Source organism: Rhodamnia argentea, chromosome 8, assembly GCF_020921035.1.
Source record: "Rhodamnia argentea isolate NSW1041297 chromosome 8, ASM2092103v1, whole genome shotgun sequence".
NCBI lineage: Eukaryota > Viridiplantae > Streptophyta > Magnoliopsida > Myrtales > Myrtaceae > Rhodamnia > Rhodamnia argentea.
Genome location: NC_063157.1, coordinates 29,557,849 through 29,574,737, shown reverse-complemented (window position 1 = coordinate 29,574,737; position 16,889 = coordinate 29,557,849). Strand labels below are relative to the sequence as shown.

General features: G+C 39.6%; 2 protein-coding genes across 3 annotated transcripts; one reads left to right on the top strand and one right to left on the bottom strand.

Annotated features, from left to right (window-relative positions):
- Positions 1–4,096: 4,096 nt before the first annotated feature.
- On the top strand, positions 4,097–8,501 carry LOC115754078 (protein RETARDED ROOT GROWTH-LIKE). The gene is made up of 7 exons (XM_030692997.2): positions 4,097–4,588; positions 5,332–5,440; positions 5,947–6,106; positions 6,863–7,011; positions 7,095–7,246; positions 7,943–8,057; positions 8,149–8,501. Exons 1-7 carry the CDS (start codon positions 4,125–4,127, stop codon positions 8,287–8,289), a joined length of 1,290 nt encoding a protein of 429 aa, XP_030548857.1. The 5' UTR covers positions 4,097–4,124; the 3' UTR covers positions 8,290–8,501.
- A 1,618-nt stretch (positions 8,502–10,119) lies between these two features.
- On the bottom strand, positions 10,120–12,434 carry LOC115754079. 2 transcript variants are annotated; one of them, XM_048284380.1, is made up of 3 exons: positions 12,168–12,434; positions 10,769–11,111; positions 10,120–10,590 (listed from the first exon to the last, which is right to left on the bottom strand). In XM_048284380.1, the coding sequence occupies exons 1-3, from the start codon at positions 12,305–12,307 to the stop codon at positions 10,507–10,509; spliced, it is 567 nt and encodes a 188-aa protein (XP_048140337.1). In that variant the 5' UTR covers positions 12,308–12,434; the 3' UTR covers positions 10,120–10,506. The 2 variants fall into 2 exon arrangements, with proteins under 2 accessions (XP_048140337.1, XP_030548858.1); XM_030692998.2 differs by having other exon boundaries at positions 10,120–10,572; positions 12,168–12,431.
- Positions 12,435–16,889: the final 4,455 nt, after the last annotated feature.

The following is a 16,889-nucleotide window of genomic DNA, read 5'->3' as shown; positions in this document are numbered from 1 at the left end:
AGCGAAGTAATCATTGGCTAAATTTGACATTTAGTTTGATGGGTCTCCACATAGCTAGATCTCCATGCCCCCACCCCTTGAATTAATGATAATCATTCGACATTTCATACAAGGCTCAGAACTTTTACATTCCCAACTTTTTTTTCTGTCTACATCCACAGCTGTCTCAATGATTAAGTTATGAAAGTGCGACCCACACACTACAAATTGTAAATATTCTCATGTTCTCATCAATGTTCGAGTTTCGACTTCCGTTGCATAAGCGGGAAGTCCGCGAACACAAAATTTACTTACTCAAGGTGAACTTTCTTGTCCTAAGAAAGAATGTTTGAAATCCTCTTGCTTAGTAATCAAATTTCATTTTTGATTGCTAAAGTCAACGGATAAAATTTGAATTTCTTTTTGTCAAAGTAAACATTTCATTGCACCATCCAACACTTTCGAACAAAGTTGGTGGGCTGCCGAACACGCCTAATTGAGGGTCATTGGCCTGCCTTTTGGGCATGGACTCTAAAACTCGTCCTTTCCTCGACCGCATTGGAAAAGAGGGTCTCGACAGCCACAAAACACCAGGAAGCTTGATCCACGATGGCGAGTTCACTCTTGAATCAAAGAATTGAATCACCTGTTTATCCATTCCAGCGATTTCCTAGCTCGAGATCCGGATGTTTATTCTCGGATCCGACCGTATTTCCTTTTCCTAGTTGTGTAACAGGAGGAGATGCTTTGTGGTTTCAGGGTGTCTTTGGCACAAAGGGTAGAGTGGGTCGAGCAAGGAAGGCCTTTCTTATATAAATTCTCTTGCGGGGGCATTGTGTTTTGACACACACTCCACAAGAAGAGTCAAATTTTCGTTTGGGTGTTCAAATTTCCTAATCTTCGGCCAAAAGGTCCCTAGGGTCTAAAAGGGTGGAAGATGATTGGTTTGTGCTGTGCTGGAGGACCGTCTCTCTCTTCGATCGTTCTCACTTTTTACTGAGTCTGCTCCTGATTTGTGACCCGCCCACACTAGTTTTGTCTTTCCCAGGAATATGGCGAAGGGGAATAGTCAATACTTCAATCACGATGTGCTCTTCTTATAAGCCATTCAGCATATGCTCTTCCCAGGCTCTATCCTCCTGGTGATTAACTCTGCCACTCTTATAGGATCTCCTTGGTTCGTAGATCCTCCAGTTAGGCCACCTTTCAACCACCTATCTTTGAAGTGTTGAAGTTGTTGTCCCACATATCTCGATAACGAGTCATATATGCTCTTTATATTCACGTGGTCTCCCTCCATCTATTAGCTTAAGTTTTTGAATTGAATTTTCTAACACGATGTCAGAGCACATATACTCTCTCTCTTGTTGTCCATGATTGTGTTTCCATCTCCCATTAATCAAATTCATTTTAACAAACAACTCCTGGGCCGAGGGGATTGTGAAAGTGTCCATACTTACTTTTGCCCTACATGGCGTTGTTGAAAGTGATGAGGTCTATGAATCCTAGGCCGAGGGGATTGTTAAAGTGTCCATGCTTGCCTTTTGCCCTGCATGGCCTTGCTGAAAATGATGAGGTCTATGAATCAAGTCCACCACCATCTTTTCTAGTTTATAGGATCTCCCGCTTCTTCCTGCGCATGCCAGACTTGGATTCACTCTCTTTTCATCAAAAGAAAGCCATTTTATGCTCATAGCTTTACAAATGGATGCTAGGATCCTGAAAATGGATTGATCCGGATCTCATTGCCAGCTTTAGATATGAGCTTCTCTTTTCAACCTTCCAATTTCATGTTCATCCTTGCCAATTAGAAGGTATACTTAAGCATTTCCCCATTTTCTCAATTTTTGGTACTCTCGACTCCTAAGCCATATTTCTTCTAAGATTTTGCAGGCAACCATTACTGAAACAAATTCCAGAATTATTCAGATTAATGGCTTGGCTTGTAGCGAAGCAATATTGATTTAGAACAACTACTAGATCCCGACATTATTTATTATCTTCCCATCCAAAAATAATATATACTCGTATGCAAACAACAGATCAGATAAAATTGGGCAAAATCTATTCAGCTGTAATTCCACCATCCTCTGCTATTCTGTTCATGGAATGAGGAAGTACATTAGCCATGATTATGAACAAACAAGGAAAGAAGTGGATTGCCTTGTCTGATCCCTCAGGTAGGCTGAGAGTATTGCAAGGGTTCTCTGCTAAATTTCTCACTAAAGTTCACTATAGAAACACATTGCATTACCCAAAAAAAAAACCCATTTGTCAAAAAATCCCATCCTCAACATACAGGCTCCCAAAAAATCGATTCTAACTACTCCTTATTTTGCAGATCCCTCAATTTAGAGGAGTCCCATTAACAAAGATCACATATCAATGACATTCAACTTAATGTAGAAAAGCTATATCGGTAGCCACGATTGAAAAAAAAAGGTATAGGATTTGGTTTCTTTCCAAGACAAGATAATGTCAAATATACCATGCATATAGCCCAGATAAAAGTATTCCATGATTTGGCGGGACAAAGTTGGATAGGAAATTTTTATATCCATCATATAAAAGCTACTTTTCTCAAATAACAAATTTATTACGGAAATAAAATTAAAATAATAATTACGAATAAACAACATTTGGATTCTAATATAAAAAATGCAAAACGAAAATAAAACAACAATTTTCATTTTTAAGTATCCCTATTTTTATTAAAAATATGTACTTCTTGCAATTCTACAATATATTAGGTTACATACTTTAGGTATATTAGTATAGTTTATTATTTAGTAAAATCATTGTTAAGGAATGATGGAAGGGAAAAAGAGAAACAAAAATAAAGACAAAAAAAAAGAAGTCAATAAATAAAAACGAAGTAGAAGAACCTAGATTTTGAATGAACAAATTCAAACTTTAAAAAAATCTTTTTAATTTTCAAAAAACGGGGGACAGATTTTCAAAATAAACCCTACCATTTACGTCTCCTTCTCCTTCGTTCATACGAAATAGAGGATGTGATATACAAATATCCGACTTCATTAGTGCCATTTACCAAACAATAAATAGGGCATAGCAAAATCTTTGGATTTCAAATCTTATCATATCCATTAGTGGTAAAACAAGTACTTATTATTCTGACCAAAAAAAAAAAAAAAACATGTACTTATTATGCATGACCGAATTCTAATTCATGCTGCATTTTTTCCGAATACCACCGTCAGGTTAAAGTAAAAAAAAAAAAAATTATTAGAAGTCATAAAACTTGTCACCAAAATGTAATTGAGTCCTAAAACTTACAAAAAATGCAATTGAGTTCTAAAACTTATCAAATTGATGCAATCATGTCTTTAAGTTAATTTCGTCTAATTTGGCTAATGAAAAATATTGACATAAATTTTTTTAATGTTTTCTCTCTCTTATGTGGCGATGATGCGGCTAAAACGTCCTTTTAGTCCGAATTTGATTTTTAATATATTTTTTATTTAAATTAACTTAAAAATGAGCTATAAAAACCATAGAACTAGTGGTTCGAGGGCTACAAAGCCCTCACCGCCGCCGCCGCCCCACCATCGCCAGGAAGGGCTGACGATGGTGGGGAACTTGTCCCTTGGATTCCCCTCCCTTTCTTTGATAGCCTCCCCTCGAGCGCAATTTGTTTTCCCATCGTTTTCTCATGCCATTTTCCAGCAAAATCTGCTGAAAATGAGGGTGGAGAAATTTCTGTTGTGGGGTGTTCGGTTGCTGTGAAACTTTCTTCTTCTTCTCTTTCTGTTTTTCTAGAAAGATTTGATCTTTTTTCTTCCTTTCGCTATCGTTTCTCCTTTTTGTTCCTGTGTGTGGATTGTTAGAGATCCGAAATCATCACTTTTAGATATGAGAATCACAGTTTCATAAAGTAGAAGAATTGACGTACCTTATTTTGGATCCAACGTTCTTAATTAAACATTTCCAAAATTGTACTTAGTTGGATGAGTTATTGGAACACTGGAACTTCCCAATAACAAGGAGACACTGGAATTTTATAGCAATAGTAAAAAATTATTACAGCGGGAAAAACATTACTTTTTAATCCCCTATATACCTTATGTATGTATGTGATCAAGTTACCTGAAAAATCAGGGAATGTCGTCCGCGACAAACCCAAAATGAGGAGAGCAATCGACTCTCGCGCCTTGAAGACCATGCGCTTCCTCCCTTCTCTCTCATCTCCTTCCCCGCCGGCCTCCCTCCGCTTCCCGGCGGCGCCGATCCGCTCCCTCTTCTTTAGTCTCGCTAAGCCCAGCCCTCGCTTCGTTGCCCTTCTTCATCCTCCTCCTCCTCCTCAATATCAGCTGCGCGCATTCTCTGTCTCCAAAACCCTAACTCCGCCGGCGTCCTCCATCACCTCTTCCGCCGTCAAGTACTTGAGGACGAGTCGCGACTTCGATTCGGATTTCGGTCGTCTCGCCGCGAAATGCATCTCGTCGGTGAACTCGGCTCACACGCTGGAGTGGAACGAGCCAGTCTCGTGCTCCGAGGTGGTCGGCGAAATCGAGAGCGAAGAGATTGGAGTTGTTGAAGAGGACGCGAAGCCTTCTATACCTGTTAGAGCTTATTTTTTCTCCACCAGGTCTGCTTTTCCCTTTGTCTCTCTTCTTCTAATTGGCTATTTTATTGGTGCCCTCTTGTTGCGTGTTTCTGCAGCTTGTAACTTAATTGACTTAGCTTTGGATGTTCAGTTTGGGTGGATTAGGCAGGATATGATAGGCCAATACGAATGGCAGAAATTGCATTTTCGTTTTCATTTTTCCTTTTGACTTTGAGTTATATTAGCTTGCGAATGAATTTCGATAGTCATCCTGGACGTACGAGTGCGCTCACCGAATGCTTGTGTTTCCTGGAGTCAAGAATGGAGATGCTGCAAAGTGGAGACTGGAGAAGTTAGGTGTTTGCTATAAGTTGGTCAATGTGATCAGGAAGGAGAAAAGGAGCAAATCATTAAGGAGTTGGGAAAATGGACTGCATCTAGGGAATTGAAGCACACAAGTTCTGAAATATATTGAAACTATTCTTTGAGCTTTCTTTGCGGAAGAGAGTTTCACTTTCCATGTGATACAGTACAGGCGGCATAGAAAAGGATGACTTGTCTTTCTAACCAAGAAAAGTGGTGAACTATGTCTGAGACCGTTCTTCGCTCAAAGAACCAAATGTGAAGCTTCATAGACTAGTGAGCAATCGTCTTTTGAAATCTGAATCTTCCACTGTTTTTGCGGATTCCTTGTCTGTGTGGGCTGGTTGAATTGTCTTAATTGAACTTGTTGTCTCAATTGTTTCCAGATTTTTTGTTGAAATTTGTGCTCCTCTTTTTTGCAGTGTGGACTTGAGGAGCTTAGTGGATCAGAACAAAGCCAATTTTATCCCTCCAGCATCTCGTATGACAAATTACGTGGTCCTTAAGTTTGGCAATCTTTCTAATGTGGATGTAAGTCGCCTATCCCACTTCTGATTAATAGTCTTTTTCTGTTGAAATCTCGCCGAACTGTTGAAATCCTCGAATACATGACCATTTGTTGTCGACACCCTTTGTACGTAGTGAGTTGCTGAAGAAAGATCAGAGAATATTTTGGTGTTGTTTCCCAATATCTCATTGAAGGAAAATAGTTCTTGAGAAATTTTTGAATAGAAGTTAAGATCTTTCCTCTGTATGCTAGAATTCTTAGATGCTGGTAAGACAATGAGGAAATCCTGCAGTTTTTTTCCACTTGGACATTCAGTGGTTGAACTAAACTTTGCTGATTGGAGAATGTGCATAGGAAGTTGCCTTTCTCATTGTTCAGGATTGAAATTGCCTATTTCTTCCAAAATGTTGGAAATTTATACTACAAGAATTTACCTTGGATAATAGATCTGATGTTTGAGAGACTGTTGCATTGCAAATGCTTGTAATATCTTATCTTTCGCTTAAGGCGAGGTTATTCTCACTTTCAGGGATTGGGTGCTTGCTTAAGCGGAAGTGACTGCTGTTACATGGTGGTTTTTCAATACGGATCCATTGTGCTGTTTAATGTCCGTGAACAAGATGTTGATGGTTACTTGAAAATTGTTGAAAAACATGCTTCAGGTTTACTTCCTGAAATGAGGAAAGATGGTGAGCCCATATATCCAGAATGTTCTTGTCAAGTTTGATTTATCTTAACATCATATAATTTGGATTCAATATACCCACTGATGAGTTAGATTTTGTTTGATTTAAATGTTGATTAATCTTTCTGGATTGATTTTAAAATGCTATGAAGGTGTACTTTAGTGACTAATTTAAGAATGCTGAACATCACATTTCAGAGCTTGAATGTCTGCACAAATTTTAGCCTTTTCTTTGTCTAGGTAGCACAATGTAAAGGTTCTTTGGAACGAAACTGGTTGTTTGAAGTAAAAGTATACAAGATACATGCAACCATTGTTAAACATGAAGAAGAAAACTTTTATATTGCTCAAGGAGATGCCGAGTTCTGCCTTCTGTAACTCCTTAGGCTGCATCCCTCTCAGGGGAGAACCTGGTTTTGTTAGGAATAAACTGTGGCATCTTCATGCTGTATGAAATCTTGTTTGGTCATGTGAATCCGTTCAGCTTGCTCGCTCAGTTTTGTTTTCTCTGAGTTTTCCCTACTTCGGTAGCACGGCTTCTCCTAGTTGTTGAGCCTTTGGTATTTGGCGTCTTATCTTGCTCTGCAGGCTGAAAATTTGGCATTATTTTCTGTATTTTTAACATGGACATCTTTTTTTCTGAAATACAAAGTTTGGTTGTTATCATCAACGCTAACTATTCTTGGAGTTCAACATATTTGTGTAATTTGCTAATCTCTTGGACTTCAGGATATCTGAACTTTATTTTCTGATACAATAGAATATGAAGTAAGAGAGAAGCCGAAATTAAGCACATGGATGGAAGGGGGATTGGATTTTATTATGCTACAGTACTTAAATATTGATGGGATCCGAACCATTGGTAGTGTTCTTGGTCAAAGCATTGCCCTCGATTATTATGTTCGACAGGTGAGCTTAACATAAGCTGCAAAATCCCTCTTGGTGAATGTTTTTTAGTTATGTTTATCGTGTTCATTTTCCTCCTCCCTTAGGTTGATGGGATGGTTGCAGAATTTACTGACATCAATCGTGGCATGGAGAAAACTGGAACTTTTGAGATGGATCGGAAGAAACTTTTTCAGCTAGTGGGGAAGGCAAATTCTAATCTTGCTGATGTGATACTTAAACTCGGGCTTTTTGAGAGGTAACAGCTCTGTTGTTATATAATAGGTTGAGAAGGTCATGACTCTTGGGTTGCTATCACCTCTTTTGAGGATCATATAATGTACAGTTTGTCTGGATAGTTAAATATAGGAACTGGTCATAGTTTTCGTGTTGTAGTTGAAGAAATCACCATAAGTTAGAGAAACAAAGAAATGGGAAGATTTGTTTAGAAATATTAGAACGGTAATGATATTGACTAGACATGCGCTCACCCAATTCTTGAAATTGTTTATGAGACAATCATCTCTACTGTGGCTTAAATTCGCTTTGTTGCTTGATAATTTGAGCTTCTGTTATGGACTTCGACGGTATGTTGGTGATATAGTCAAAGCTGAAGGATCCTGAGCAAGAGAATATCTTCCTCTGTTAAAACATACACATAAGGAAAGAATAGAGCCATGAGGAGGCGCACATAACGACAGTCCCTTTCTTTTCTTGGTCCATTAGTATACACAAGTTCTCTCCCGCCTTCTTTTGTAACTTGTGCGGCTGTTCATCCAATTGATTTTGGTGATAACACCTTTGGTTTAACTTTGAACACGACATTGGCAATATTTGTGATGCTTAAAACGAGTTAAGCTTCACTGTCGTTTTAATGGCCTTTATCCAAGTTCAATCAATTCTTTTATGGTCTTATGTGCATTGCATAATGCTGGGGACTCCATGGACCTTTCAGATCAGATATTGCGTGGAAGAATGCCAAATATGCTCAGATATGGGAATATCTGAGAGACGAATTCGAGTTAACACAGAGATTTGCAAGTCTTGATTTCAAGTTGAAGTTTGTAGAGGTATTATCCTTGTAGTCATGGAATTTCAAGCTGGTCAATAGGAAGATTTAGACAAAGTGTCTTAGGAGCTGACATCTCGTTCTCTTTGCAGCATAACATTCGCTTTCTTCAGGAAATCCTGCAAAACAGGAAGTCTGATTTTCTGGAGTGGCTCATCATCATTTTGATAGGCGCTGAGATTCTGATTTCCGTCTATGATATTTTCACTAGGTCAGCCATTTCAAAACTCTAGCATTGACTTGGAGTGATGCGGGAGAGTAGGAAATAGTTTCGAATGGCATTAGGTAGGCCTACGTATTTTATAGTTTACTGTGAGTTCACAGCTCACAAATTTTCCCAGTATATCTGTTGTACATAATATAGACATGGACTATCGAACTTGGGTGGTCCATTTGCTAATATTTTTTTGGAGGAGCAATGCATTCTATTGGTTAACTAGCTGTACATGCTTTCCATTCTTCCGGATTTGCTTTGGTTGAACTGAGAATATGTCCTCTGAGTGACCTTAATGCCAGGAAGCGACATTTGATTGGAAACTCTGATTCATTTTTTAATCCTTGTTCTGCAGCACCAATTTGCATCGTGGTGCTATTAGAGACTTCTTCAGACTCGCATAACGTGGCCCGATTTTTCCTTTCCCCACTTTTTTTCATGGCGGAAAATCTCCTAGTTAGGAGAAGGCTTAGGCAGGGTCTACGCCTCATTCCTGCGAGTGGACTCTAGTGCCACGTCTTAGGTTGACGTGGCATGTATTTTTGCTTAAGCCCAATCACAACTTGACATGTGTTGATGATCTTGAAACATATTAAAAAAATGAAAATCTAGTTGGAATCTCTCTATTCCCGCGAGCTTCCCCATCTCCATTCAGTCACTGGCGAGCTCTCTCGTCTCCTCCATTCACAGCCACGGACGGCCACCGGGGAGCTCTCCTCCATCCACGGCCACGCGTTCAAGCGCCTGCCATCTTGTCTTTCTCGTCAGATTCGTCTAGATTTTCAGATCTGTTGAGAGTAAAGCCGCCTCTTCACATACGTTGCTCGCGACCAAGTTTTGACGGAGGAGGGGTTTAGATGATGCTGATGACCGAGCCTTGGCCACGCTCGCTGCCTGACTTCTCTACCTCATTTTGCTGCAACAATCGACTTGAACAGTAGATAGATGGTGAACCCAGATTTGCTCCGTATGCTTCACTGGCATCCTCTCCACGAGATGCATGGGCTCCAAAGGGAATCCTCTAGTCCAGCCTTGCCTATGCTGGCCTTGCGCGTGTTGTTCTTGCTTTGTGTGCTTGCAGGAGCAGCAGCATGGCTCTACATCTTGCAATGAACAAGCCTTGCCGCTCACGACGTGTGCTTGTGGGTGGTGCCGCTGTGAGCCGCCGTGAAAGGGAGTGGCTCGGGCCATGGCCACCGGTGGAATTGTCATCGCTTTTGAAAATCTGGAAATTCGAGGACCACGGACACCGGCGGAGTGCGGGGAACGGAATAGGAGGGGAGAAATGAGATTACTAGCCTTTTTATTTATATCCACATCATCGACATGTGGTGATTTTTTATTGGCTTTTTTTTTATTTTAATAACAAAGGCATATAACGTCAGCCCATCCATCCGTATGTACTGCTCCTTGACCACGACCGCACCACCACTTTGAGACCGTACCTTAGATTTCACATCCTTAAGAGGTGATAAATCGGTGGATAACAGTGGACGCGAACCAATATCTCCGTTCAATACATTTTCAGTCTCTTTAATACATGATTTACAAATATGGTCAACAATACTCGTACGCGCTCAACCCTACTCACTGAGTTGACTCCTAACTTCATGATAATTTAAGCAGGAAAATGCAGCTTATAATTCCGTAGAGAGAAGAACATAGACTTAGCAAAGTGCAAAGCCTTCTCGGAATGTGCTCTTAAAACGCCTGCTAGAGCTGTCCTAATTCCTCGTGATCATGGCAAGCGACGATGAACCAAAGTCAATTCCTCAATTTCGTCACTTCAAATCCAACCAGGCAACAGTATCCTATCATCATTCAGGTGCAAACATAGAAGAACCTCGTGAAGAAGCATGTTTTGATGTTGAGAATAGGCTGTAAAGAGTAGATGACAGAGAGCTAGTACATCCTTCTCGGTCTGATATTCCTAGCATCCGTCTTCCTCTTTGAAAAAAAAAAAAATACGAAAGATGTACATGAAAGTGACCCCATTAGGACAAAGGAAAAGAACCGACATTGACAGAATCATTCATCTTGTCATACACATGGTGGTTGTGATCAGTTTATCTCAAAATGAGAACTTACAATGTACAGTACGGACTCCTGACCTTTCTAGAGTCTTATTCAGTATGCAAAAAATTTGGCGCTTGGAATCATTTTTTTCTCCCTTCCATCCATAGCGGCACTGTGTCACTGCAGCAGACGTTTACCCAGAAGCATAAAGGCAAGAGTGCTACGCATCGATGAAGAAGACAACTCCATTCTCCTCCCTGAAGTTGTGAAGAGTGTGATCCACCACCTGCATGGCACGTGATAACTGTGCTGTAGCGTATCTCATTTGTATATATATTGTGGACACATGCATCTGATGGGAAATGAACATTATGCCAGAGATATTTAGACACCAAAACGTTGACAACTCGATCCACATATAGCTCAATGAGGCATAAAAGAATTGAAAATAACAGAGGGATCCAAGGAAAAAGATAACTCACATTGGTATTACTCAGTTCTAAGTTGTAGAAATCCATCTTGTCTGCCTGAAACAGGGGCCCAGCATGCCATGTACCGCGATGGAGCTTCACAAATTTGGAACCAGAAATTCTGAACACAGACACATCATCCACAGCAGGAGGCACATAGAAGTGACCACACCGAGACTGCTTTAAGTTTTCGGCAGTTTCATCTGTCACTTCCCCAGGAGCTGCGATGGAGGGTTTAGCTACACCGAGATACCAAGCATGCCCACCAATTGAACCAAGACACTGGGTCACACTGGCATGATGTGTTATATTGGAAAACTTTAATGGTCGATCTTCAATATGCATTATGTAAAACCTGTTACAGCATATACTCCTCTGAATAATTCGGACATAGTTTCCACTGAAGAAATATAATATACGCACCAATAAAGGCAATGAAATATGCCATCAGCCGGGGAAGACAACAAGATCAATTACTACATGTTTGTACACATAGATTGTTATCCAATTCTCTTCCTTTAATGACATTTTTAAGGATGCTAAGACAAAATTAATATAAAGATTGCAGAATCTGAGAAAATTTCTTATCGTCTTCCTCCAAAAATTTCTTATCGCCTTCCCCCTTTTCCTTTGCCAATTAACAAAGAGATCCAGCACATTCTTGTCTAGCCAGTAGAGTTTATTATGAAATTTTGAGGCATGACTAGCTTTGTGGTTGTGCATCCACCCCTCTCCTTTCAGAATCCATATGTCGGATCAACATAAAAACAAAAAAGGAAAACAGAGCATTTGCTTGGCAAAAAAGGAAATATAAAGCAAGTAATGTATTCATCCCTCTCCTTCCAGCAACACTCCAGGATTAAAACCAGCAAATTTTGAACTAAAAGTGGACTCAAATTCAACTAAACAAGACCACACCCAATTTCCCTCCTCCATCTGGCAAACCGCTCGAACTTCCAAATGTCTCCTGCTTGACATATCAGACAGTTTTCAAGAAGCAACCAATGGCAAAAGGAGCTGTTGAGGAAACCCTTCGACGTAAATAAGTCACTTGTCAATTACTGATAACTATAACCATTGCACAATAGAACAGCAACTGGTTTGAAAGATTGAACATGAAATGAGGATCCTTGGGGTAGGATTTTCATTCTGTTGCCCGGTTGCCTCGAGAGACCACAGAAACATTTAATCAAACAGGTATCAGGTACACTTCGTGGCTAGCTCAGACGCGGCATAAGCAAGCAAAAATTGACTTCTCCCCATGAATTCGCATATGGGTATGCAAATTCCTACTGATCATCAAAACGAAACAACACATCTACTTTGGGCCGGATTCCAACTCTCGAGCGAACCAAGCGAGGCCTTTCGGAGCGTTTTGGACGAGGTAGCAAAGAAAATAGCAAAGAAAAACCTGGGAACTCCACGACTGAGGTCGAGCTGAGCGTCCTCAGGACCGAACTCGTCGCCGTCCGGGGCCGCCTCGATGACTTGGCCGAACTCCCCGAAGGTCTCGGGGGTCGCTTCGATGGGTTTCAGCCTCACCTCCCTCATAACGCCCACGCCCGCTGCACTCGCTCTGCTTCTGCACAGCGGATCGCGACGTCGTCGATGGAGAGACAAGAGGCAGAGGGTAGGAGAGAGCCAAGAGACATGGGTTGCCTGCTGTGGCGCTGTTCCGTCCCTTGGGCCGGTACCTCCATGGATAGACCCAGCTTCAGCTCTCATGGACTGAGCTCGTGTTTCTTGGCGAGCTCGGCCCATGCCCAACATAGATTCCCCCAATACTGTGGTTCTTGGGCTTTCACTGAATTTGGTAAATTTACAAAGTTTTGATGAATGGAGAATGATAGCGACTCTATTCGTTTTATGAAAAATAAGCGATTGATAAAATATTTTTTTAAAAATGATCGTTTGTATTGATTACAAAAATAAATAAAAAAATATTTTCGTTATGTACAAAAATGTTCAAAAATAGATCGTTATTGAGAATAAGAACACTTTATATTGACTAATTATTCCAAGCAATATAAGCAACCATTTTTGAGAAAATGTCCTTGAGAATTACTTGTTTTCCGTGAAACAAACACATCCAAGCCCACTCACCAGCTATTTTTCCTCCATTTTTTATTATTATTTATTTTCTCGACATTTGGTTTCCTTTATTTTCCTTTTTGCATTTTGATTTTCCTTCCGAGCGGTTTACGCTTATGTTTGGTAGTTTTTCACTGTGTATCCTTTAAACCTTACTTTGATATGAGTTTGGTTGCAATGATACTTGTCACATCACAAACCTTATTTTATTGCACTTGTATCAACCTACATCCTAAGCAATGAAGAACTTTATTAGAAACCCCAATGGCCATCATTCATGCTAATAATTGTATAGTTAATGAGGAAAATTTCAAATAAGGGTCCGAAGTCTCAAATAAATGTTTGAAATGGATCTTATTTCAAATACAGGCTTGAAGTGTCATCATTATTTTAAAAAAGGGATTGACTGAAGGGTATTTTTACCTTTTATTTTTTTTTTTTTTTTTTTTCCTCCCCCCCCCCGGTCATCACGGACCTTAGGCGAGGGCCGCCCTCAACCGATGGCTAGCCTTGCCTGAGCGGGTAAGGGCAACCGTTGCCCTCACCCGGGCGGGTAAGGGTGGCCCTCGTCGGCGTCGGGTGATCTCCACCGGTGTCCTAGGGAGGGAGGACGGATAAAAGAAAAAAGAAAAGAAAAAATAGAAAAAGAAAAAGAAGAAAAAAATAAATAGGAAAAAAATGTAAATGACAAGAATGCCCTTGGTTAGGCCTTTTTTTTTAAAACAATGAGGGTACTTCATGCCCTTATTTGAAACAAAGTTTATTTTAGGCCTTTATTTAAAAAAAAAATAAGGACATTTCAGGTTCTCATTTAGATTTTTGCCTCATGTGGATCTTGATTTAGCATTCAAGAAGCATGAATCGACCACAGTAGCGTTTGAGTAAATCCTCAACTAGGAATATCCACTGTTTTCACCTTTGTGGGGGAGGGAAAAAGGAAACAGCTTTGGCAATCCTTTAGATTATGGGGGACAAAGGAGGTGTTGATTGGTAGGAATCTCTACCTCTCCCCATTGCCTTGATTTAGCATGTTTTTTCAATCATATCAATTCTCTATACAAGAATAAGACCCGTGCGATGCACGATAAATAATAAGTGAAATTGAAAAATCTCAACATTTCTAGCATGTTTACTTAAAAAAAAATAATGATATTTTACTTAATTTTGAGTCACTTAAATAATATTAAATTGAAAAATCTTATTATTCCATAAAATCTTAGGATATATAAAGAAAATTAATGAGATTTTGCTTAATTTGAGTCACTTAAAATATAGTAAACCAAGAATTGTTATTCTATAAACACTTAGTTATATCACATTAGTACAATTATTCAAGTGAACTAAATAATTACTGTGAAAATTATCAGTTCAATGCAATATATTTGTACTACGAAAAGATCAAAGAGTCTTTTATTTTTAAAGTAAGCAAAACTTAAGAATAAAGAGGAAAATGTATGAATTTCTTACTTAGTTTCGTAGGTTCTATATTAGTTGGGTTGCAGCAAACGATTAGCTAGCCACTCTTGGTGCTCAGTGTCATTGTCTTATACTACCTACCATGTCAATTAAAGAAAACAATGTTATCCCCATGCTCTTTTATTTTTATAGTTTCTATAGATTTAAGTCCATTTGGAGGATAATAATCAATAGAAATGTGAGTTTGGAAGAAAATGAAAAATAACCATTGGGAAGTCCTTAAGAGAACATCAATCCCTGTTGGCTGTTGGCATTCTTCTTTTCAATTCCACCATCTAGTCATAATGACATACTGAAAAAAAAAAAAATTGTGGTTCTAGGGTTAGTTTGGATAACATAAGCACGTGAATACGCTGGAAAGGACCTAATTGCAGAAGTTAAACAGATTGGCATTTAGTAAAAATCGTCGAGTCTTGGATGGATTACGTCGTAGAGCAAATTCACGCTGCAGACGGAGTGGACAATACCCCCACATACCTAGGAATGAAGACCGAACTTCAAATCGAATTGATTCGAATTGAAATTGGTGCCTTGGAGCCAATTTCAGGTATTGGAATCCACACGGATACATTTTGAGGAAGTCGGAAGGAGTCTGCCATTTTTGGCTAAGTAGAAGAAGTGTCAGGCGAGTTCGGAGAGGGAGCTTGGTCTATTTCGGAGAAGGTTCGTGAATTAGCTCCAATTGACGTTCCGAGCAATGAATAGTGTTTTGCTGCCGCTATTTTGACCTACTGGAAGTTTCCGACATACTAAGGAAGCTTGTCGGGCTAGACATGCGTCGAAGTGAGAGTTGAAGGCAGCAAAGAAGATGAAAACGATCTCAAACTTGTTTTTTACTTCTTTACTTCTTCTTCAAGAAGAACAAAAAGGAAAAAAAAAAAAAAGAACACTTGTAAAATATGATTGTATTCTCTAAGAGACTATTGGTGCAATAATTGTGAAAGAGTGCTTTGAGCATCGAGGTGAAGTGTGCGTGCTTGTAAAGTGAGTTACAATCCCTCGTGGAGAGGTCTGCGTGTTGTCTAAAATCCTACAAAATCAAATTCCCCCCTTCTTGGTTGTTAACTTCAGTTCATTCAATGCAGAATTCAGGATGCGACATTTGCCGCAACCGTTGTTTAAAGAGAATAAGCGAGAGAAGAGAAGACCACAATGGTTGGTTGCAAGGGTATGTGACGTAAAAACCGCTGTGCTGAAGATGGGATGACCTGCAGTGACTAGCCGCGAGGAAGCAAGATCAAGAGTCACGGTGTTGAGGGCATGACGCCATGTCGGAGTTGAAGGAGGAGGTAGCAAGGGCGACGACGAAGGAGCTACAGTAGGAAGGGATAGACAAGCGACAGAGACTTGCGATTGAAGACTATGGGAAGAACCACGGCGCAAGAGACGGGCAACCGCGGTGCCGTGAAGATCCATCGAAACGATTTGACTGTACTTGTTGAAAGAAATTTGATAAGTTTGAGCATATTCCAAACGTGTTCTGTCACTTCTGTGCATAAAATGTAGGGTTTCCAAAGCACTATGTGTCCATGGAATCTCACTTTAGCCAAGAGCCAAGTCATCATTCACACCACGAGTAAAAGCATTGATGGAAGACTACTTATGCATGAAACATCCGAAACATATTATCTCCGGCCCAAAGCTTTACACCTTGAACTGGTATATCGTTCTTATACTAATTGGCAACGTCTTGGTTTGTTTCATGCGGGCCAAGCCTCGAAAGAAATACTCGAAAAAGCTATGATTTTCGGACTAGTCCCACATACATACATACATACATACATACATACATAACACATATATGTGGGCTATTTTAGGTGTCGGCAGAAGATGAAGTCGATATTTTTCTTACCATAAATTTTTCTATCTTTCGACAAATAAACGGTTCGGTCTGAAAAGGGTTTGTGGACAGCGGCCTCCCAAAGTGGAAACTGGAAACTTGTGAGGAAGTTGGTCATCCTCGCAAGTTGAGACTTGAGAGTGGCTTCCAAGCTTGACGCGACATAACTGTGGCAAGCGACCATAGTCCAACATGCACTTTCTAAGAAACCTTCACATTTTTACGATCTCTTTATTTTGAAGATAACCCAAAAAAAGAAAAAAGATCAAATTCCTTCGCTAGAAAGAAAGCATAATATAAAGTTTTGATTCTGATTCCCCCAACCAACGTACCAGCAGAAAAGAGCTTCTTTTCACCTTTCGAAATCATTGGAGCCAAGCACTATTGTCCAAAATAATTGCAGGACAGAACTTTGGGGTACATCATTTTGTTATATGTAAAACATCTCTGATTTTTTTTTTTTTTTGTGGTTATAATACCTTCGTTTAACGAAAAAATTGATTGAAAACCCTAAAAGCAGGAAGCGAATAATTAGAGCATGTATGGTAACCATTCCGGTTCTCCGATTCTATTTTTCAAACAAAAAAAATGAACATATTGTTTGATAACGTAATCGATTCCGATTCTAATTCTGATTCTGTTTCCGAAAACAGTTTTGGGGCAAAAACAAGAACAAAAAAAAGTTAGTTATGGAAAAAAATCACTTTTGAAAATCACAAAACAGAT

Excerpts from the sequence above, each read along its gene's own strand:
- LOC115754078 (XM_030692997.2), top strand. The coding sequence starts at position 4,125 with ATGAGGAGAGCAATCGACTCTCGCGCCTTGAAGACCATGCGCTTCCTC. Across the intron at positions 4,589-5,331 it reads GCTTATTTTTTCTCCACCAG|TGTGGACTTGAGGAGCTTAG; the intron begins GTCTGCTTTTCC and ends TCTTTTTTGCAG. Across the intron at positions 5,441-5,946 it reads GCAATCTTTCTAATGTGGAT|GGATTGGGTGCTTGCTTAAG; the intron begins GTAAGTCGCCTA and ends TCTCACTTTCAG.
- LOC115754079 (XM_048284380.1), bottom strand. The coding sequence starts at position 12,307 with ATGAGGGAGGTGAGGCTGAAACCCATCGAAGCGACCCCCGAGACCTTC. Across the intron at positions 11,112-12,167 it reads CTCAGTCGTGGAGTTCCCAG|GTTTTACATAATGCATATTG; the intron begins GTTTTTCTTTGC and ends ATGCTGTAACAG. Across the intron at positions 10,591-10,768 it reads TAGAACTGAGTAATACCAAT|TTATCACGTGCCATGCAGGT; the intron begins GTGAGTTATCTT and ends GCTACAGCACAG.